This window comes from Pteropus alecto, unplaced genomic scaffold (assembly GCF_000325575.1).
Source record: "Pteropus alecto unplaced genomic scaffold, ASM32557v1 scaffold21, whole genome shotgun sequence".
Classification (NCBI taxonomy): domain Eukaryota; kingdom Metazoa; phylum Chordata; class Mammalia; order Chiroptera; family Pteropodidae; genus Pteropus; species Pteropus alecto.
Genome location: NW_006436282.1, coordinates 3,276,786 through 3,294,563, shown reverse-complemented (window position 1 = coordinate 3,294,563; position 17,778 = coordinate 3,276,786). Strand labels below are relative to the sequence as shown.

Here is a 17,778-nt window from a genome sequence, read left to right as displayed (position 1 = left end):
GTTATGATGTAGGAGCTGAGGGTTCTAATTCTTTTTTCTCACACTCCATATAAAATAACATTTTCAGAGTTGTAAACCTCTTCACCCCAGAGTAGATGAACAGCTTACACAAAAATGGGGAAAAATAAATGTGGTGTCTCCATGGTGGAATTTCTGCCCTTTATAGTTTCACTTCCTGCAACAAAAACATCACACGGAACCCTGACTGGAAGCAAATCCAACCATGGGTAAGATGGCCCATCACACGCTGAGGCCAGGAAGGACCATGCTCGCTGATGCTGGCTCTGCCACCTCCTCAGGGAGCATGATCAGCTGATCCAGGAACACAGTAAAAGTGGCCTTTGAGGAATGTGTCAGATAAGGTTCCTGTGTAATTTCCAGACTCTGAACAAGTGAACACGCCGAGCTAAGTGTTTCCTCAGGCTTGGATCTGATTTCTGTGCATACACCCGAACGTGCTCACAGACCACCCACACGCTGGCGAGAAGTGGCTGGGCAAACCCTGCTTGTATTCGTCTCTGCACTGTGTGCTTTGTTGCTTAGATGTAAAAGGAGATTCGAGAGGAGAGAACACTCACCCACTTGGTGGCTGATGACAGTCTGGTTGTGGGGGATTACACTCCTCTTCAGTTCTCCTGTTCTCCAGCAGGATTAAATAGGGGCTCTTCACATCATCTGCTTCACTGCTCTGCCTAGAACACCCTCTTCTCCCCTCCATCTCTCTAAATCTCAATCTTCTGAGAAGGCATGTCTGACCAGAAACAGATCCCAACCTCCACTGAACACTGAAAGCACTTGCTATCTGCCCCTATCATTCAGCACTTATCACCCCTCTTGGTTCTAGATTCATGAGCCCTTCGTGGGAAGCCGTGGTAAAGAGCATATGCCCTGAAGTGCTAAAAGATTTGGGTTCAAATCCCTGCTTTACCACATCCTAGCTGAGTGACTTAGCAAATCACTTAGCTTTTCTGAGCTTCAATTTTCTCAGCTACAAAAAGGAAACAGTAATAGCGGCTGCCTCACATGATATTATGAGAGTGGAAAGAGATAATGCCATCAGAGCCCCTGGCACAGCGCTTGGCATATAAGAAACACAAACGACAAGCTAGCCATGGTTATCGTTTTTAATAAAAACACAGACTACAAGAAAGTAGAAACTGTGCAATACATAAATAGCCAGGACTGGCCCTTCCTATTTCCATCGTTGTTGTTATGTCATTGTCATTGCAGTAGAGAACATAGTGTAGTTGTCAAAAACATGGACTCGGGGGTCAGACCACCTGGGTTCAAATTCCACCTGCACCACAACTAGGCTGCGTGCCTGTCTGCACATGATTTCACTGCTCAGCACTAGATAAATTGTCAACTAGTTGAGTTGGTCATTCAGCGAACTGGCTTTTGATACATTTGCCTGCTTTTACTCTGAAAGCCACACTAAGGAGTTTAGACTTTTTTCTTATAGACAATGGAGAATTTTAATCAAAGAAATAAAATGATCAGATTTGCAATTTCGGAAGATTACATTTAACCCTCTGTTACATTTAACCCTCGAGTCCGCTTATACGCTGATTTTTTTTTTTCGATAAATATACAGTTGACCCTCTGTCCCTAGATTTTGAATCTATAGCTGGGAATCCGCAGTTGAGGGCTGATTGAATGCATTGCTCTATACCACCTTATATTAAGGACCTGAGCATCCACATATTTTGGTATCCGTGGAAGTGGCGGGGTAGGGATGGTCCCGAAACCAACCTCTCAAAGATACTGAGGGACAATTGGAAAGTCAAAAGTTATATGTAGATTTTCAACTGTGCAGGGGGTTGGTGTCCCTAAACCCTGTGTGGTTCAAGGGTCAACTGTATTTGGCTAGTTGTCCAGAAGAAAAACTATAGGTGGACAAGTATAGATGTAGAAAGACCAGTTAGAAGGTTTGTAATGTTATAGATATAAGATAGTGAATATACGAATGCAGAAATGGGCAGTCCTGTCGATAGACTGAGAGATAAGGGAGAGGAAGTTGCTAATGTGAATGATGAAAGTTTTGCTTTAGACCCTTGGGTATGGCTTTAACATAAAGAGAATGTAGTGGGCAAAAAAGGATTTCAACTATGTGGCAATAATGAGTTAGTGATACATTTGAGATTCTGTGGGACACCTGCGTGGATCTGTCTGGTGTGTAAAGTGGAATTCAGGAGGATGATTGATTGGGTAGGAGAGATAAACAGACTGTCCATGCGGTAGCGGCATCCATAGCAACGGAAGAAATCTCACACAGAGAGCATGTCGGGAAGAAGGGTAGGGAGTGAGGCCATAAGCACAAGGACCACAAAGGTGGAAGAGAAAAAAGGAGTCTTGGAAAAGTCTGAGAATTAGAGAGTTGTAGAACTTAATGGAAGGCTATTGTTTTTAGAAGTGGAGGGACGTTAAATAAGCTGGATCACAAAGAGCAGTCAGGGCCTATGAAGGTTTAAAAATATCCAGAGGATTTGACAAGTAGGAAATCATTGGTGACCTTAACAAGAGCAGTTTCACAGACAAAATGGCTTGGCTCCTTGTCTGAAACTTAGCACATAGTAAGTACTCAATATATATGAACAACAGAGTGTAGAATTTAAAATAAAATCTCAGTAAAATAAGAAAGACAATCACAGACACAGAAAAAAATCGTAGGTTAGTGAACATATCCAAAGTGGAGAAGCAAATATCTCAATTTTTTATACACATCCCATGAGAATACAAGCCCAGTTTGTCCCATTCTAGCAGTAATTCTTACCTGGAGTGACCAGTCCATACAAGTGACCACTCGATGCTTGGACCAATGTTCATCATAGAACTGACGATTAAAAGAAAGGTTGGCTCCAGCCTGGACATCCCTAGGAAGGTTTAAACGTCAAAGACAAACATGATGCTTTAGGATGGGGGCTTTACCTCTGCTGCTCATACTGAAAGAATAAAATGGCTAAAGCATGGCACACAATACTCTCTGCAGTCAAAGCATCAAATTCTGATCACAGATACGTGAACCAATTAGGCTCTCCTTTATGACAGGCTCTCTCTAACCTGGCCCAGAAAATGTTTCCACATGTTGTTTCGAGACTGGTATGAAATGTCAAATTTGTTTCAGGTTCTCATCTTGACCAGTCCTAAAGGATTCTCCTTTTCCTAATAAGTTCTATCTTGAAGCAGAGTTCACTAGAAATCTCTGAGCTGTCAAGGGAGATTAGTTCACTTGGAGATTCTTTGATATCAATGCCTTCTTTTCTAGACTTAGACCAGAGATAATATGCATGTTTCTCTATCTGTAATTTCTGATTGACTATAGTGATTACCTCCTTGCTCAATGGCAACTGGGAAGTTCTGCCATGAGACAGACATGGTGAAGAGGAGGGAATTCACCAAATGTATCAGATCCTTCACTAAGACCCAAATGGCATCTGGTTCTAGGTGGATTACACTTTGGCCAGTGTTTATTTGGCTGATATTCAGCTGGCCACAAAACCTCTTCTGAAGAACTCTGCACTGGTCATGCATTTTCTCCACAAGATTGAGTGTTTAAATTAAGTAATGCTTGTTCTGTGCCAGCAGCTTTTGGATGTGCATAAAATGCTGTGTAAAATCTTAGGCTTCAGTTCACTCACTTTTTTTCTGTTTATTTGCTTCATTCAATTGGCTTGCACCCCTGAATCACTTGTCTTATATAGCCCTTATTCAGACTGGGTGAAGTGGCTTCAGACTATTTTACTCAAGCTCTAATCAGCAGACTTATGAAGTTTTTGTCCTGCTAACCCTTCTTCAGCTCGACCACTGCAAACTCAGGCATGGGGTACATGCACCCAAGTAGCTGCCAAGAAGCCAGAATATCACTGGGCCAGGCACCCAGAAGGAAAGAGGACCCAGAAAATTAACTGAGCCACAGAACAGGCTTTTTACAAAGAAAACAAACACCTCAGAACATGTATATTCAAAATACTGTTGTCTTTTTGAAGTAAACAGGATGCTGTCATTTGTTTAGAGCATTTTCAGAACTCCCTTTTGAAACTGTATTTGGAGTCTCTATGACATTTCTTTGAGTGTCTTCAGTGATGATAGGCTATCCTTTGAGAATGTATTTGAATTTTAGGTATAGTAAAGTCAGATCTAATGAAAAAGGCAAGTGATCTTACCTTTTCATATTGTTCTTAGCCAAAATGAATTGGTAGCTAAAAACCAGCTATTTCTATTTCTTACAAAGCTCACAAAGTACCTCTTATCACCCCTATGATGATGGTTGGCAGCCACTGCCTTTTACAATATATATGTTGCCATCACAAAGAAAGTCTTTTGGGGCATATGCTTTATTGATTAGTTTTTTGTTTGTTTTATCTATAAATATATCCTTGCACAATGTGTTTCCTAAAAGGTATACACACATAATCTTACAGTATCAAAACAGAAAAAAGTTTCCAGTCTCTGTTCACTGTCTCCCACATCAGTTAAGGTCTCTCGAATCTCGTGTTTATTTTCTTCACCTTCTTGTTTGCTTAGACATAAAAAATAAATCTACTGGATGTAACACACATCTCCTTTTGCTGCTTATAAAAATGTTTTCTCAAAGGACGATGTACATGACTCTGCCAGTCTCTATCACCTGGATTGTTTCCCAGATATCAAGTTCAAAAGCATTTCACGGAAGCACATGATAATTACAGGGAAACGCTAAGCCAGAAGTTATAACCAAAGTCCTTAGTCAAAGCTGTTTAGCAAGATCAGCCCTGGAATTTCATCCTCCTCTGATTTGTTAGGTTTGGGATTTACCTGCTCAATACATACATGAATTTAACATCAACAGATAATCTATCACTGTTTTTTTGTTGTTTTATTTTTTGTTTGTTTGTTTTTCAAAAAATGCACACAAGAAACTAACCCATCTTTTTCCTCTAACTCTCGACCGCTATAGTCAAAGAAGATGTCAGAGTCTTCTGCCAGTGCTCTTTCGATTACCCGTATGGTCCGATCAAAGAAGATGAGAAATTCCTCTGAATGAAGGATTTGCTGTTTTTCTTCCTCCGTCAGCTCCCTCGGAGGTGCTTTTTTGTAACAGATTGTCAAGAAAGAAATAAAAGGCAATTAAAAACATTTCACAAGGAATCCAACTCTTGAAAGAGAATGCTTATCAAAGGAGTGATAAGACACAGTGAGAAAAGTCATTGTTTATAATATGCAGTCTAAATCACTACCAAATTCACACCAAAGGTTTTTGCAGATGTCTCCACTGCTAGTTTTAGAAAAGGATTTCATATCTGGCCTAATTACTGTTTGGAAGAGTTAAAAAAGATTACAAGTGGAAATAGCTAGGTAGATTTTTTAGCAATTGGTTTTGAATAATGTCATTTTCTTTAGAATTGAACTTGAAAATAACTGAAATAACATATAATAGAGAAATCTAAAACTATATATATTAGACACTACTATAAAGCTGCACATATTAAATAATTAAGAACTATCTATAATATGATCCAGATAGAATCTTTCCTCTTTCTATGGAAAAATTCATTTTATTTTACATGAAGAGTTGGTAAAGTTGACATGATTGTTGTAAAGATTCCACTCAAAACCTGAAATATGTCCTTCCATACCTGCTTTTACCCAAAATATCTTGTTTTTAACGAACACATGAAACAAATAAATACTTTTGTAAGATACTTCACAATTGCTTTTATGCATTACTTCCACGGCATAATTAATCTCATTAAACTAATTTCGAAGATGCAAAATGAGGCAAAGAGATAAAATAACTAGCAATATGTTATAGTGTCTGAAAGGAAGTCAGTTCACCTCAGAGTCACAATTGTTTTACATAAACTGTTTTTATAGTCACTGTCTTACATAAAAACACAGATAAAAGATTAAGAACTCCCCAGACTGAGAAGCTCTCAAGGGCAGAAACTGTCAGCTGAATCTTTGTGGCTCTTTAGGAACCGCCCCCCCCCCTTCACACCAAAGGTTTTTGCAGATGTCTCCACTGCTAGTTTTAGAAAAGGATTTCATATCTGGCCTAATTACTGTTTGGAAGAGTTAAAAAAGATTACAAGTGGAAATAGCTAGGTAGATTTTTTAGCAATTGGTTTTGAATAATGTCATTTTCTTTAGAATTGAACTTGAAAATAACTGAAATAACATATAATAGAGAAATCTAAAACTATATATATTAGACACTACTATAAAGCTGCACATATTAAATAATTAAGAACTATCTATAATATGATCCAGATAGAATCTTTCCTCTTTCTATGGAAAAATTCATTTTATTTTACATGAAGAGTTGGTAAAGTTGACATGATTGTTGTAAAGATTCCACTCAAAACCTGAAATATGTCCTTCCATACCTGCTTTTACCCAAAATATCTTGTTTTTAACGAACACATGAAACAAATAAATACTTTTGTAAGATACTTCACAATTGCTTTTATGCATTACTTCCACGGCATAATTAATCTCATTAAACTAATTTCGAAGATGCAAAATGAGGCAAAGAGATAAAATAACTAGCAATATGTTATAGTGTCTGAAAGGAAGTCAGTTCACCTCAGAGTCACAATTGTTTTACATAAACTGTTTTTATAGTCACTGTCTTACATAAAAACACAGATAAAAGATTAAGAACTCCCCAGACTGAGAAGCTCTCAAGGGCAGAAACTGTCAGCTGAATCTTTGTGGCTCTTTAGGAACCGCCCCCCCCCCATTCAACTCTCGTGCACAGAGCCTTCAATAAACATTTGATTGATGACTCTTTCAGTAGGACCAGAAGTGTCTGTAGTTTAAGCTACAGGAGGAGGGTAGTTCATCATAATCACAGGTGAGATTCCTGATGGAATGCTCACCCACAGACTTTCCCCAAAACTTCCACCACTATCCCCATAACCAAGACCGATTCCTACCTGGCCATGTGGTCTGAGGAATCTTTTACGTACAGTCACCCATAGCATAATGTTTTGTGGAAATGTTATTTGATTCTATTCATGATGTCACAAAGCCATTGTCCTGAGAAAATGAAATTGTCCAAAAGCTCCTCTGCAGAGCCATGGCAGTACATCTCAAACTTTTAAGGTTCATATTGTCTCTCCCCTTCCGATCTCCCCTTTCCTGCCCCAGACCACAATGCAGGAGGTCTGAAAGGACTCCCAAGCCTGTATTTATACAAGAAACTGGAATGATTCTGATGTAGTTGGTTCACACCTTGAGAAATGCTCCTCAGGTAATATAACAAGAAATGATTCATCTGCTACAGAAGAAGATCTCCAAAAACAGTCCATCACATAGTTTCTAGCAGCCCCAAATATTGCAATATTTCTTTGCGCCAATGTCTCCAGAGCCCTAAATATGCCAATGTGTGTGGAGAATCTCCAAGAACCCCCATCAACTTCTGCTAAGCAGTGTTGCCCAGACACTAGTTTGAGAAATAGTGACACAGGCAATGTGTAGACCACAAATAATAAGAACACTACAAAACCAACCTGGAATACAACATTTACTGTCCCATATGTTAGTTTTGATTCTTTAATCAATTAAAGCTCTCTGAAAAGCAGTTTTATCTATAAAATGGAGTAATGATACCTAAACTTTAAGTCTGGGTTAAGAGTTAAAGATAAATATATAGGACAAATAGTTAAGCATTCAATAATTAGTAATTAAGTAGTAATTTATTAGTCTACTTTTTAAAAATTCCCATAAATTAGGCATTTGAATTTTTTGCCCTTAATGTAAGTTCAAGAAAACAGTAAACTATTAAATATAATTAGGCAAAAGAAAAAAAAAAACACCCTACAAAATGTTAGGGTCATTTTGTTTTGGTTAGTGCTGTTACATAAATAAATAAACTTCACTGAACAAAGATACTATATGGCCAAGAAAAATGTCTTATTTTAAAAGTCTTGTTCAGCCTTAGTCACTGTGGATGGATGACACACTTGAAATTAAAAAGAGGAATAGGAATTTTCCCCTTTATTCCTTCTTTTTATAATATAAAAATCTTCCTATTCTCTGTTTATCTTTTCAGCTACTTCTATTTCACCTGTATCTTTCCTCACAGGTCCATTGAATAAAAAATAGTATCACTGTAATTTTCTGTAATTTTTTCTTCCCTGTAGCTTATTGTCACTTTGATCTCGGCTTTCAAGACATACAACTTCTTCTCCAAGAGAAACATAAATGGCTGATCAAAGTGTATTTGCAGAGGCCAAGTTAAGGTAGGTGAAGCAGTAGCCTATCCAGATATTATATTTACAATACGATATTTGGTTTGAAATTAAATTGTAATGAAGCAAAACAAAGGATATCTTTTATATTAAGCTTTGATGTCTAACAGGGATCAAATGATCCCTGTTAGCACAAAATAATAAGATGTATGTGCAGACAAGCATTTCTTTAAAGTCATAAACAATGTTCATTCTAGGAGTTAAACAGGGACATAGTTAGTTTTGATAAAAACTCCAAATGTCCCATATTTAAAAGTCTTTAAATCGATGTGTTGTTACAATGTAATGAAAACATAATGGAATATCCAGGACCACAATCAAAAGCTGAATTCGAAGATAAAACCTCTCCATACACCATATTTTATGAAAGAAAATTGGTTGATTAATGGAATCCACAAGGTTCGAAATATAAGCATAAACAATTAGAATTGAAATTGTATTACCCCAGGAAAAGAGCTCAAATTCTCCTGAAATATGTGTTTCTGAAGCTTTTCCCTATCACTGGAACCTAATGAATCATATTTAGCATGTTCATTGCATAAAAGGTAGGGATTAATTTAATAGCAAAAGGTATATCATGGCAAAACATGGGAATTGATAATATTTGATTTTTATAAGTTAAGCAGAAAATGCTATTGTAGAAGGCTTGTTGTTTGTTTTTGCAACAAAATATTTAGTATTCCTGCCAAGAGCTAACAATACTTTATGCATTTAAAGTGACCTTTTTTAAAAATAAAGGTGTTTTATGAATAGTAGAACACATGAATATGACTTACAAATGATCCAAATGACATGACACATTTCCAAACTTAACAGAATGTACCTGACCAGTTATATTTAGCTCGAATAACAAGTATAAAAACAATTTACTGCCTTCATGAAATTCAGAATTTAGAAGACTGCTAATTTTATGAACTCATATACTGCAAAATTAAAATCTAGTATAAATTTTATTTTAGGGATAATTTTTTATCCTATTTATTATAGAAGTGTTAATTTCTCTTGGTTTTACATATGAAAATACTATCTTACATCTTTCATGATGATTTTATCCTATTTGTTCTGATTTCTTGAGTTTTCTTTAGACCTTAAAGTATACTTTTTCAGTTTCTTTTTAATTTATTCTATTTACAATATACTCCTTCTCTTGATTCCTCGGGTTCTTGAAATTTTTTTTCTCTGTAAAAATGTAAAATTCATAATAAAATTCACAATTTATATTAAGTATTTTACAATCTCATTTTTAGGTTAAGTTTTTTTTTAATCTACTTCAGAAATATATTGCATTCTTTCAATGATGTAGCTTTAAATTTCAATATAAAACATTACAACTTTTAATATTTTCCAAGAATATATCTAAAAGAAAATAAATAAATAAATAGAGAAGCAAATAAATAAATAAATAAGCCCACATAGCTTAAATTTCAAAGCAGATTAAACAAAGTGGTTCTTATAAGAACTTTTTGGTGAAATCAGTTCATAAACAAGAGCAAGAAAACCAAACCAAACTAATAAAGACGGATACCCTTCTCTGAAGTTCACGTGAGGTTTATGAGCCGATGTGCGTTTACAAGAGTTAGGTTTCCGATCCTGTTGTTTTAAATCTCCAAACATGAAGCTACTACGACACTTACATATAGAAATTCCCTAAATTTTGATTAAAAGCTAAAACGTATCTGCTGTTTTCCTCTACTTTGTTGTAGGAAAAAAAGAGTGAAAATGGTGATAAATCAAACCCATATTTCTTTATTATTTAATGCATTTTGATGTCACACTAGCAAAAATGTCAAAAGCTAGTGAGCGCTGACTTTTTTTCCCAACTCTCCCTCATTCCCTTTTTTTCCTTAACTCCAAAAAAGGCCAGATTTCTCAAAAATGTGTTCTCTGGTTTAAAACCATGTATGTCAAGTTTCAGCCCAGAGCAAATTTTTATGGCTGAGTAATAAATGCCTGAAACTCAGGGTTCATAATGGAAGTGCTGACACAGCCCTAACTACTATGCAGCCTTGCGAATGGCGCCACGATTATATCTGCTAGAGATTCTTTTAAAAGTTTGCAAAATACTGTCTTGCTTTAAAAAAAAAAAAAAAAAAAAAGCCAGAGAGAGTTTGATGCCAACATAAACATGCTTTTAACCCATTATGTGCTAATTTGCAGAAAACTCATTAATAGAGAATAAGGTGCACAGTGCAGCAGTAATAGGAAATGTCCTCTCAAACTTCTTTCTGACTTTTATCAGAACTTTAATCAATTCCATGAAGCATGAGGAACAGTTAAAAGTTGAGGGTGTTTTTTACTCAGAAGTGAAGAAGGAGGCGCAATGGTTTGCCAGAGAAGACGATTTGGAGACAGTTTGTGGCGGGGTTGGGGGTACCAAGACACACAAGACATAACCTGGTTCCTTATCACCCAATACATCTTAAGGATATTTTGCAAAAGAAAGAAGAGAATATTTTAATAAATATTTTAATAAATAACTATTTTGTTTTGTGCTACACCTGTCTTGCTTTAATGATCTACTTACCTACTTTAAAAATATATATGTTCTTTGTAGGTGTTCAAAGGTAAAATTTCTTCAATCGTATCCATTTATAATCTCTTGGAAAAACTAACTCTTGTGCCTTCTATGAATGCCACTGTTAAAGATGCTGAATTCTCTCCCTGCCCTCGGTTGTACCCCAGAACTTGACAGTTATCAACCTTGCTCAATGCCTGAGCAGGCTGAAGTGAGTGCATATGACCAGTACATATTCATTCCTACAAAAGTTCCCAGTGACAACTATGTGACACGCTGTGCCAGAGCCATGGCATCTTTAAAGTTTTTAAATCGAGTGGCCTTCTAATTAGAATTATGTTGATCAATATTTGGGACACTTAGTAGGAAATATGGAAGAATTTTTTTAATCTATACTCTGTTCTCATGGATACTCCATTTGTCAGTAAGAAAGATAATTTCAAAATTCTCTTTTGTTTCCAGGGCAGAGAATCTCAAAAGGATACAGAGTTAGATTTTTAAGGAAACATCACCTGTAGTATTATCATCCCCTTTCTTTACTTTTTTCGTTTTTGTTTCTTGTTTTGCTTTCTTGTTACTGTTATACAATGGAGTGAACTAGATAACACAACAATTGATAACAAGTGTCTTATTAATCACTACTTAGTAATAATTTTATTGGAATCGTGACTGGACTTGTTGCTGGAAATGTGGATGGTTTGTATTTTATTTGCTTCTATCGGTCAGTCAGAAAAACAAACAGCTTGCTTTGGAGATTAAAGTTTATGTTGCTAAATGTAATGTACTGAACAGTCATAAAAAACGTTCCACAAAGTGGGTGTACATTTAATTTTTTCTTACCTCTATAGTCCCTTAACCCTTGGTTAAAAAAATAAAATAAAATGATGACTCAATTTATCTCTCACGTCATACCTTCCTTCACCTCCTGTTTTTTGTCTTGATTTTCCAGTTCTGAATCATGGCCATTTTTAGGTTCCACCATTTCTTCATCTTCCTCATCCTCTAGAAAAAAGAAAGAGAAAAATGCGTTATTATCGTTCCTTCAAATCAAAGTCTTTGGTTGATGGTGGGAGGTAGGGGCAAAGGGTAAAGTTCCAATCATTTAGGGCAACTTCTAAGTAAATCAGTCCACAATGAATGCCCAAGATATATGTTCATGAATATATAAATAAATTTTCTCCGAAAGGGGCCTCTTTGAAAGTCCCCCCAGCTGCCGAGAAAACCGCCCTGAGTCAGCACCTGCTACGTCCACCTCCAGGCCCTCACCACATGGGATGTCTTGGAATTGCCTCCCTGACCTCTGAAGCTTCTTTGGAGATGGCCCAGGAACAGATCTTAAAATGTTTCCACCTGGGGCACATTCTCCACAGGGGACACCTGCTGTACAGACGACTCATTTCCAATTTAATTCTCACCAAATTAATTTAGTTTTGACCTACAGGAAAGGGTTAAATACAGGTCTGACCCCAGGTCAAATGCCACTGGCAAGTAAGCCTCTGGGGGTAGGGCCCCAAAAGTCACTACCATTGGCCTGAGAGAAAGCGACCAACCAACATGGCATTTACACATTCAGAGCAGCTCATGCATTAATGTGAATTTAATGAGCACTAACAAATGGACCCAGTCGGCTACCACTGCCAGATGTTATAGTGCCCTTCCTGCCCTATGCTAATGTGGGCTCGCTCACTTGCTCTCTCTGCTCTCAACCCGCCTTTCTTAGAGGCCCCTTTCTTGTAGTGCCTGAAATTTCCGTCATAATGTAGAAGATATAGGGGAGAGTCAAGGTGTCACAAAAAAATCCAATAAAAAATTAAAACTTGCTTTCACAAGTTTTTAATGTATTATTTCCACTCTTAAGTATTATATTCACTGTAGGTTATTGACTTCATTCAAATGGAGTTGGAAAAAAAATAGATTCACTTCCTCCCCCCATATATTCATTCATATATTCATTTATTCATTCAACAAATATTTATAGACCTTCTATAAGATCTCAAGCTCTATGGATAGTCCCATTTCCATCACAATAAATCCTGAACTGGACATCAACTAAAATTTCAGCACCAACCACTTAGAGAACGCATTACAAATGTACACTTAAATGCCCAAATAAATAAATATGCATAGACTGAAAAGCAACTCCAAAAGTTCTGACTATATTAAGCAAGTCATTTGTGGAAGGAATATCAATTAAAAAAATATGAATATATAAAGTAGAGCATTGCAATTTAGACATTATTTTTTTTAAATGTGACTTTTCATTGAAATATAGTAATCTATATGCATGTCTGAAGATCATGGAAGAACCAACCTTATTACTTTATAACCACACTATATACATACCAGAAAAAATGTAAAACAAAGGAAAATTGTCATTTATTATTGACATGTTAACACATTTATTAACACATTATTATTAACACATACCTATGAGATTAAAAGTTGCACTTAAAATACTGACAAGAACAGTGAGTTATACAAATTTTTAGACAAAGCCTTAAAATGTTAAGTTGTAAATAGCACAGTTAAATCCATACCCACATATACAGATATTACTGCTATCTATTCATTAAAAACCTGTTTGGAAAGTCCTGAACAAAACATTCACCTCCACATGATTTTTCTTCCTGATCCAAAGATCTAACACAAAACTCAGCAAGGCACTAGCTGGAGGGAAGTTTATTCTGGTAAATCTTGGATGGAGAAACAATTTTCAAAAGGTCACCAATCTGTTTGAAAGCGGCACCATTTCTGAACCTTCTAGAGACATTTCTTCAAATGTAATGGATTCAGCCGCAATGCCCTGACATTTACCAACTGCAAGTAGACACGAGTGCAAAGATGATAAGGCCCATGTTATGCACTGAATTGTGTCCCCCATCCCCAAAATCATGTGTTGAAGACCTAACCCCCAGTACCTCAGAATGTGACCATGTTCGGAAGCAGATGCAATTACTTAAAATAAGTTCATACTGGAGTAGAGCAGGCACCTAATCCAATATGACTGATGTCCTTATAAAAAGGGGAAATGTAGACACACAAGGAGAATGCCATGTGAAGATGAAGGCAAAGATCAGGGTGATGTGTTGATAGGCCAAGGAACATCAAAGATTGCCGGCAAATCTCCGGAAACGAGGGAAGAGGCATGGAAAAGCTTCTTCCTCACATTCCTCAGAAAGAACCAACTCCGCCAACACCTTGATCTTGGAATCCTAGCACCCAGAACTGTGAGACATAAGTTTCTATTTAAAACCCAGTTTGTGGTACTTTATTACAGTAGCATTATTAGCAAACTAATAAAGCCAGTAAAGTGCCTTGCTTTCTATGATTTCATGATCCAGTAAGAGAGACACAGGCAATATACAATAATAATAGCTATGGCAGTGATGAACGCTTTACTTGTATAAATCTAATTTATTTATCAGAATTTGGTTCCATTAGGCTAATTTTATAGATGAGGAAACAGAGCAACACCATCCCCACCCACACACAAAAAAAGCAAAAACAAAAACAAAAAACAACTACCAACCACATCGAGCTTTAAGTTCTGTGTGGTTCTGACTGTTTTCAGGTCTATGACCTTTAACCATTATGCATACCACCTCCCTACCCACCGCATGGCATGAAACAGAAATGCAGAGGAGAAAGACCTAGAGCACATGCGGGTGTGAGGGCCACTCGCAGTGCCAGGCGGGGTTTGTGGGTGCTCTTTAAGGCAGACGTCACATGGCCTCAAAGCGAATCGCTCATCTACACATAAGGCTCAGCTGAGGAGAGTTAGGTTTCACGTCCTTGAGAGCCATCCCTTACGTGCTGTTTCATTTGTCAAGAACATACACTCTGCATCCAAAGTCTGTTCTCATTTTCACTTTGGAATCCACTTCCCTGAGACATGACCAGCAATGCTTAGTACAAAGCACTAACTCCTCCTGCCTGACAGATTCACCGCCTGGCTGGGAGCAGGACATCAAGGGAAGTAAGTGACCTGGGTTCAAGAATGGAGTCTACTTGCTAGCCTCTCAATTTTACTCCATTCATAAAAACTCTGCGGCCCCGTTTCCTCATTTACTGAATTGAGTAAATAAAAACCCTTTCTTAAAACACAATGTCGTTGTAAGAATGATCAAATAAAATAATTGATGTGAAACTGCTTTTAAACTACCAAGAGAGTTGGGAATCCCCGCACCCAGAAACCTTCAAAACGGCATTGCCTTAGTTTGTATGCGAATGAAGATTTATTGAGCACTTACTATGCACTTGGTGCTGGGAATATGACAGAGAACAAGACAGAACCCCAAAATTTCTCTGTTCATGGAGCTTCCATTTGAGTTAGAGGAGAAAAACCACAAAACAATAAACAAAACTTACACTGTAACAGATAAATGCTGCAGGGAAATAGCAAGCTGGAAAGGGAGATTGGGCATGACAGTAAGGGAAGGAAGAGATGAAATTTAAAATAGAGCGTTCAGGTAAGGCGCACTGAGGGGACATTTGAGTAAAAGTTTTAAGGAGTTACGGGAGTCAGTTGTGTGAAGATCTTGAGAAAGTAAGACTAATAACAAACAGATTCTTCCGTCTCATTGTGTGGACCCAAGGGGTAGAACGGGTCAAGATCTAAAATTAATTTATTATCAGTTCCTTTGACTATGGAAAACAATTGTGCTTTTATCAGAGCCATCTAGTCTATATTCACATTCACATTCATATTCTCAAAATGTAGTTGGTTTCACCAATGACTTGAATTAGTCAGCTTTAAATAGTATCAAGTTCTCAGCTTAGCAGATATAAGGGTTTTTATTTTAAACATTAATTCCTGGAAGAGTCAAAAAGCAACATCATGACAGAAAGTGCCACGTAGAGATATTGAAAAAATATTATTCTATAAGGGCTTGGCTATAAAAAGGGCTGGGTTTGTGATAGCAATGTATTAGTCTGTGCACGAAGTGTGTGGGTCAATAGCAAGTTATCCTTTTCTTCAAATAGAAAATCCTTCCCCAGAGAATATGTTTTTGATGTTTTTTTTTTAAAAAAACAACAAATATTTATTGTGTTTATAATATGTACCAAGTCCCATAATGAGATACTGTGAACACGAGAGAAACAAAATAAAACAAAAACAAAAACAAAAAAAGATACCTGTCCTTTTAAAGCGGTTACAAATCAGCTGTAGGCATTCATCTTTAGTGACCACAGAATTCTTTGTCTACCAGCCTTTTAAAGACACAAAGTAAGTGTTTCAGTGGATTTGCTAAGGAAATAAAACACAAGAGACTGGTTTGTTTCTCCACATACTGATATGTTTGCCTTGCTCAGCAAAGAGAGCATATTTTTCTTTAAGACTCTGGTTTCCTTTCTGGTGCAATTGGAATTACTTCTGTTGAAACCATTTTTAAAACAGTTAAATAACTTTAAAGAAAAGGATTTATGTAGACCTGTTACAGACTACTGATATATGAGTTGTGCCACTAGTGCATACCCAGTTACATTTCCTCTGAGATTGGAAGGGAAAAAAAATTACCACCCATGCATGGTTTCCTGTACCAGGTCCACACAAGAAATTAAACTAGTGGCAGAACTTAATGACCTGTCAGTGAAGGGGCTAATTTCCAACAATGGCATCTTTGGGCCACAATATTTTATTTAGCACCCAAACGCTGCCTTCTGCAGCTGCTACATTGGTTCCGCCTGAAGTTGGAAAAATCTTTGGTAACCACTGTCCTCCTTCCTGAGGATTTTCTGAAGGTCTAATAATGAATAATTGCGTGTTCAGCAACAACCACATGTAACACAGTGAGCACAGGCCTGACCCTTTCTATGAGCTCCAGAAGGGTCAGTTCCTCTACCAGGCTGTGTAGTCAATTTGAGTATGCCACAGTCTTCTGACTGCTGAACTGTTCTGATGGTCACGAATTTGAGACACTGGGAAGGGAGTGGAGTGGAACGTTTGTCAGTGTTTGGAATACAATATGACAACCGCTTTCTGTCTGCGGGGAATCTCCTAGCAGTAATACTGTATTGATGACATGCTGGACCCTACTTTCTTCTTCTAAAGCCAAGGGGAGACACTTTTCCACTCTCCATCTCTGGTAACCAGGGAACAGGAGGATCTGGGAAGTCGGACTTAATGCTCCGAACTGTGGCTTTGTCTTTGGATACAGGAAGCAAAGCTGAGGGGACAGTTAGGATTAATTTGGGGCAACATGCCATAATAGCAGTGGTGTCCAACATCCTGGCCAGATTGCTCCAGAGGACCACTGCCTGGGTTGGTCCCTGTCCTTTTCTCAAGCCTGTTCCTTCCGCCTCCTGTTGATTCTGTCAGCACCAGCTTTCCTTCCAGTGAATCTCACTGAACTTGGTGCCTGCCGCTTGCAACCAAAACCCTGAGCGGCGCAGCGTGGCCCTCTCTGAAGACGAGACCTTGTGTTTTATAAAGTCAGTGGTTTCTCACTTTTCTGTGCTCTCTCTAGGGCTTGCAAAGCCCCAGGATAAAAGAGTCTGAGTGCCTGGATGGAGCTCCTGCTGCTCTGCTCCTGGCTTTTCAGGAGGGGGCTGTGGACCCTCCATCTGCCACCTCATGGAAGACCACTAAGTCCGGTCAGATACAGAAGGGCAGCAGAAAGCAGAGCAGGCCATTTCACTCCATCCTTCTTGACTCCAAAGGCTAGCTTGCTGCTGCCAAAAAGGGGAGTCACAAAGCGATTACCACATGACTTTGAATCAAACAAGCCAGCGACTACAAGATGCACAATTACTTTATGTAGCACTAAGAAAAACAATGATTGCTAATTAAATCATAACATCATCAATTCTAATGTGAAAAATTGTGAATGTTGGAATTGATAAAATAATTTGTGGCTTAAGAATAAATAGAAACAGATTTCCAAAAGATAAAAGGGCTAGCAAGAACACAGAGTTACTTCTAAATCAATCTTATAACTGTGCTGTTGGTGAACAGATGTAAAGAGAGACAGAGGTACTTTTTTGGGAGCAGAGGACAGTAATTAGATGTATTACTTTCAATGTAAGAAC

At 37.6% G+C, this 17,778-nt stretch overlaps 1 protein-coding gene across 5 annotated transcripts in view; it reads right to left on the bottom strand.

The window, feature by feature from the left end:
* The window catches only part of DYNC1I1 (dynein cytoplasmic 1 intermediate chain 1), a 277,262-nt gene that overhangs the window by 103,420 nt on the left and 156,064 nt on the right, over positions 1-17,778 (bottom strand). For all 5 annotated transcript variants that reach the window (XM_006911921.1, XM_006911920.1, XM_006911922.1 and 2 more), the window contains 3 exons: positions 11,662-11,751; positions 4,904-5,066; positions 2,774-2,873 (listed from right to left, as the gene is read on the bottom strand). In XM_006911921.1, coding sequence (XP_006911983.1) covers positions 2,774-2,873; positions 4,904-5,066; positions 11,662-11,751 — 353 coding nt within the window. The remainder of the gene's footprint in view (positions 1-2,773; positions 2,874-4,903; positions 5,067-11,661; positions 11,752-17,778) is intronic.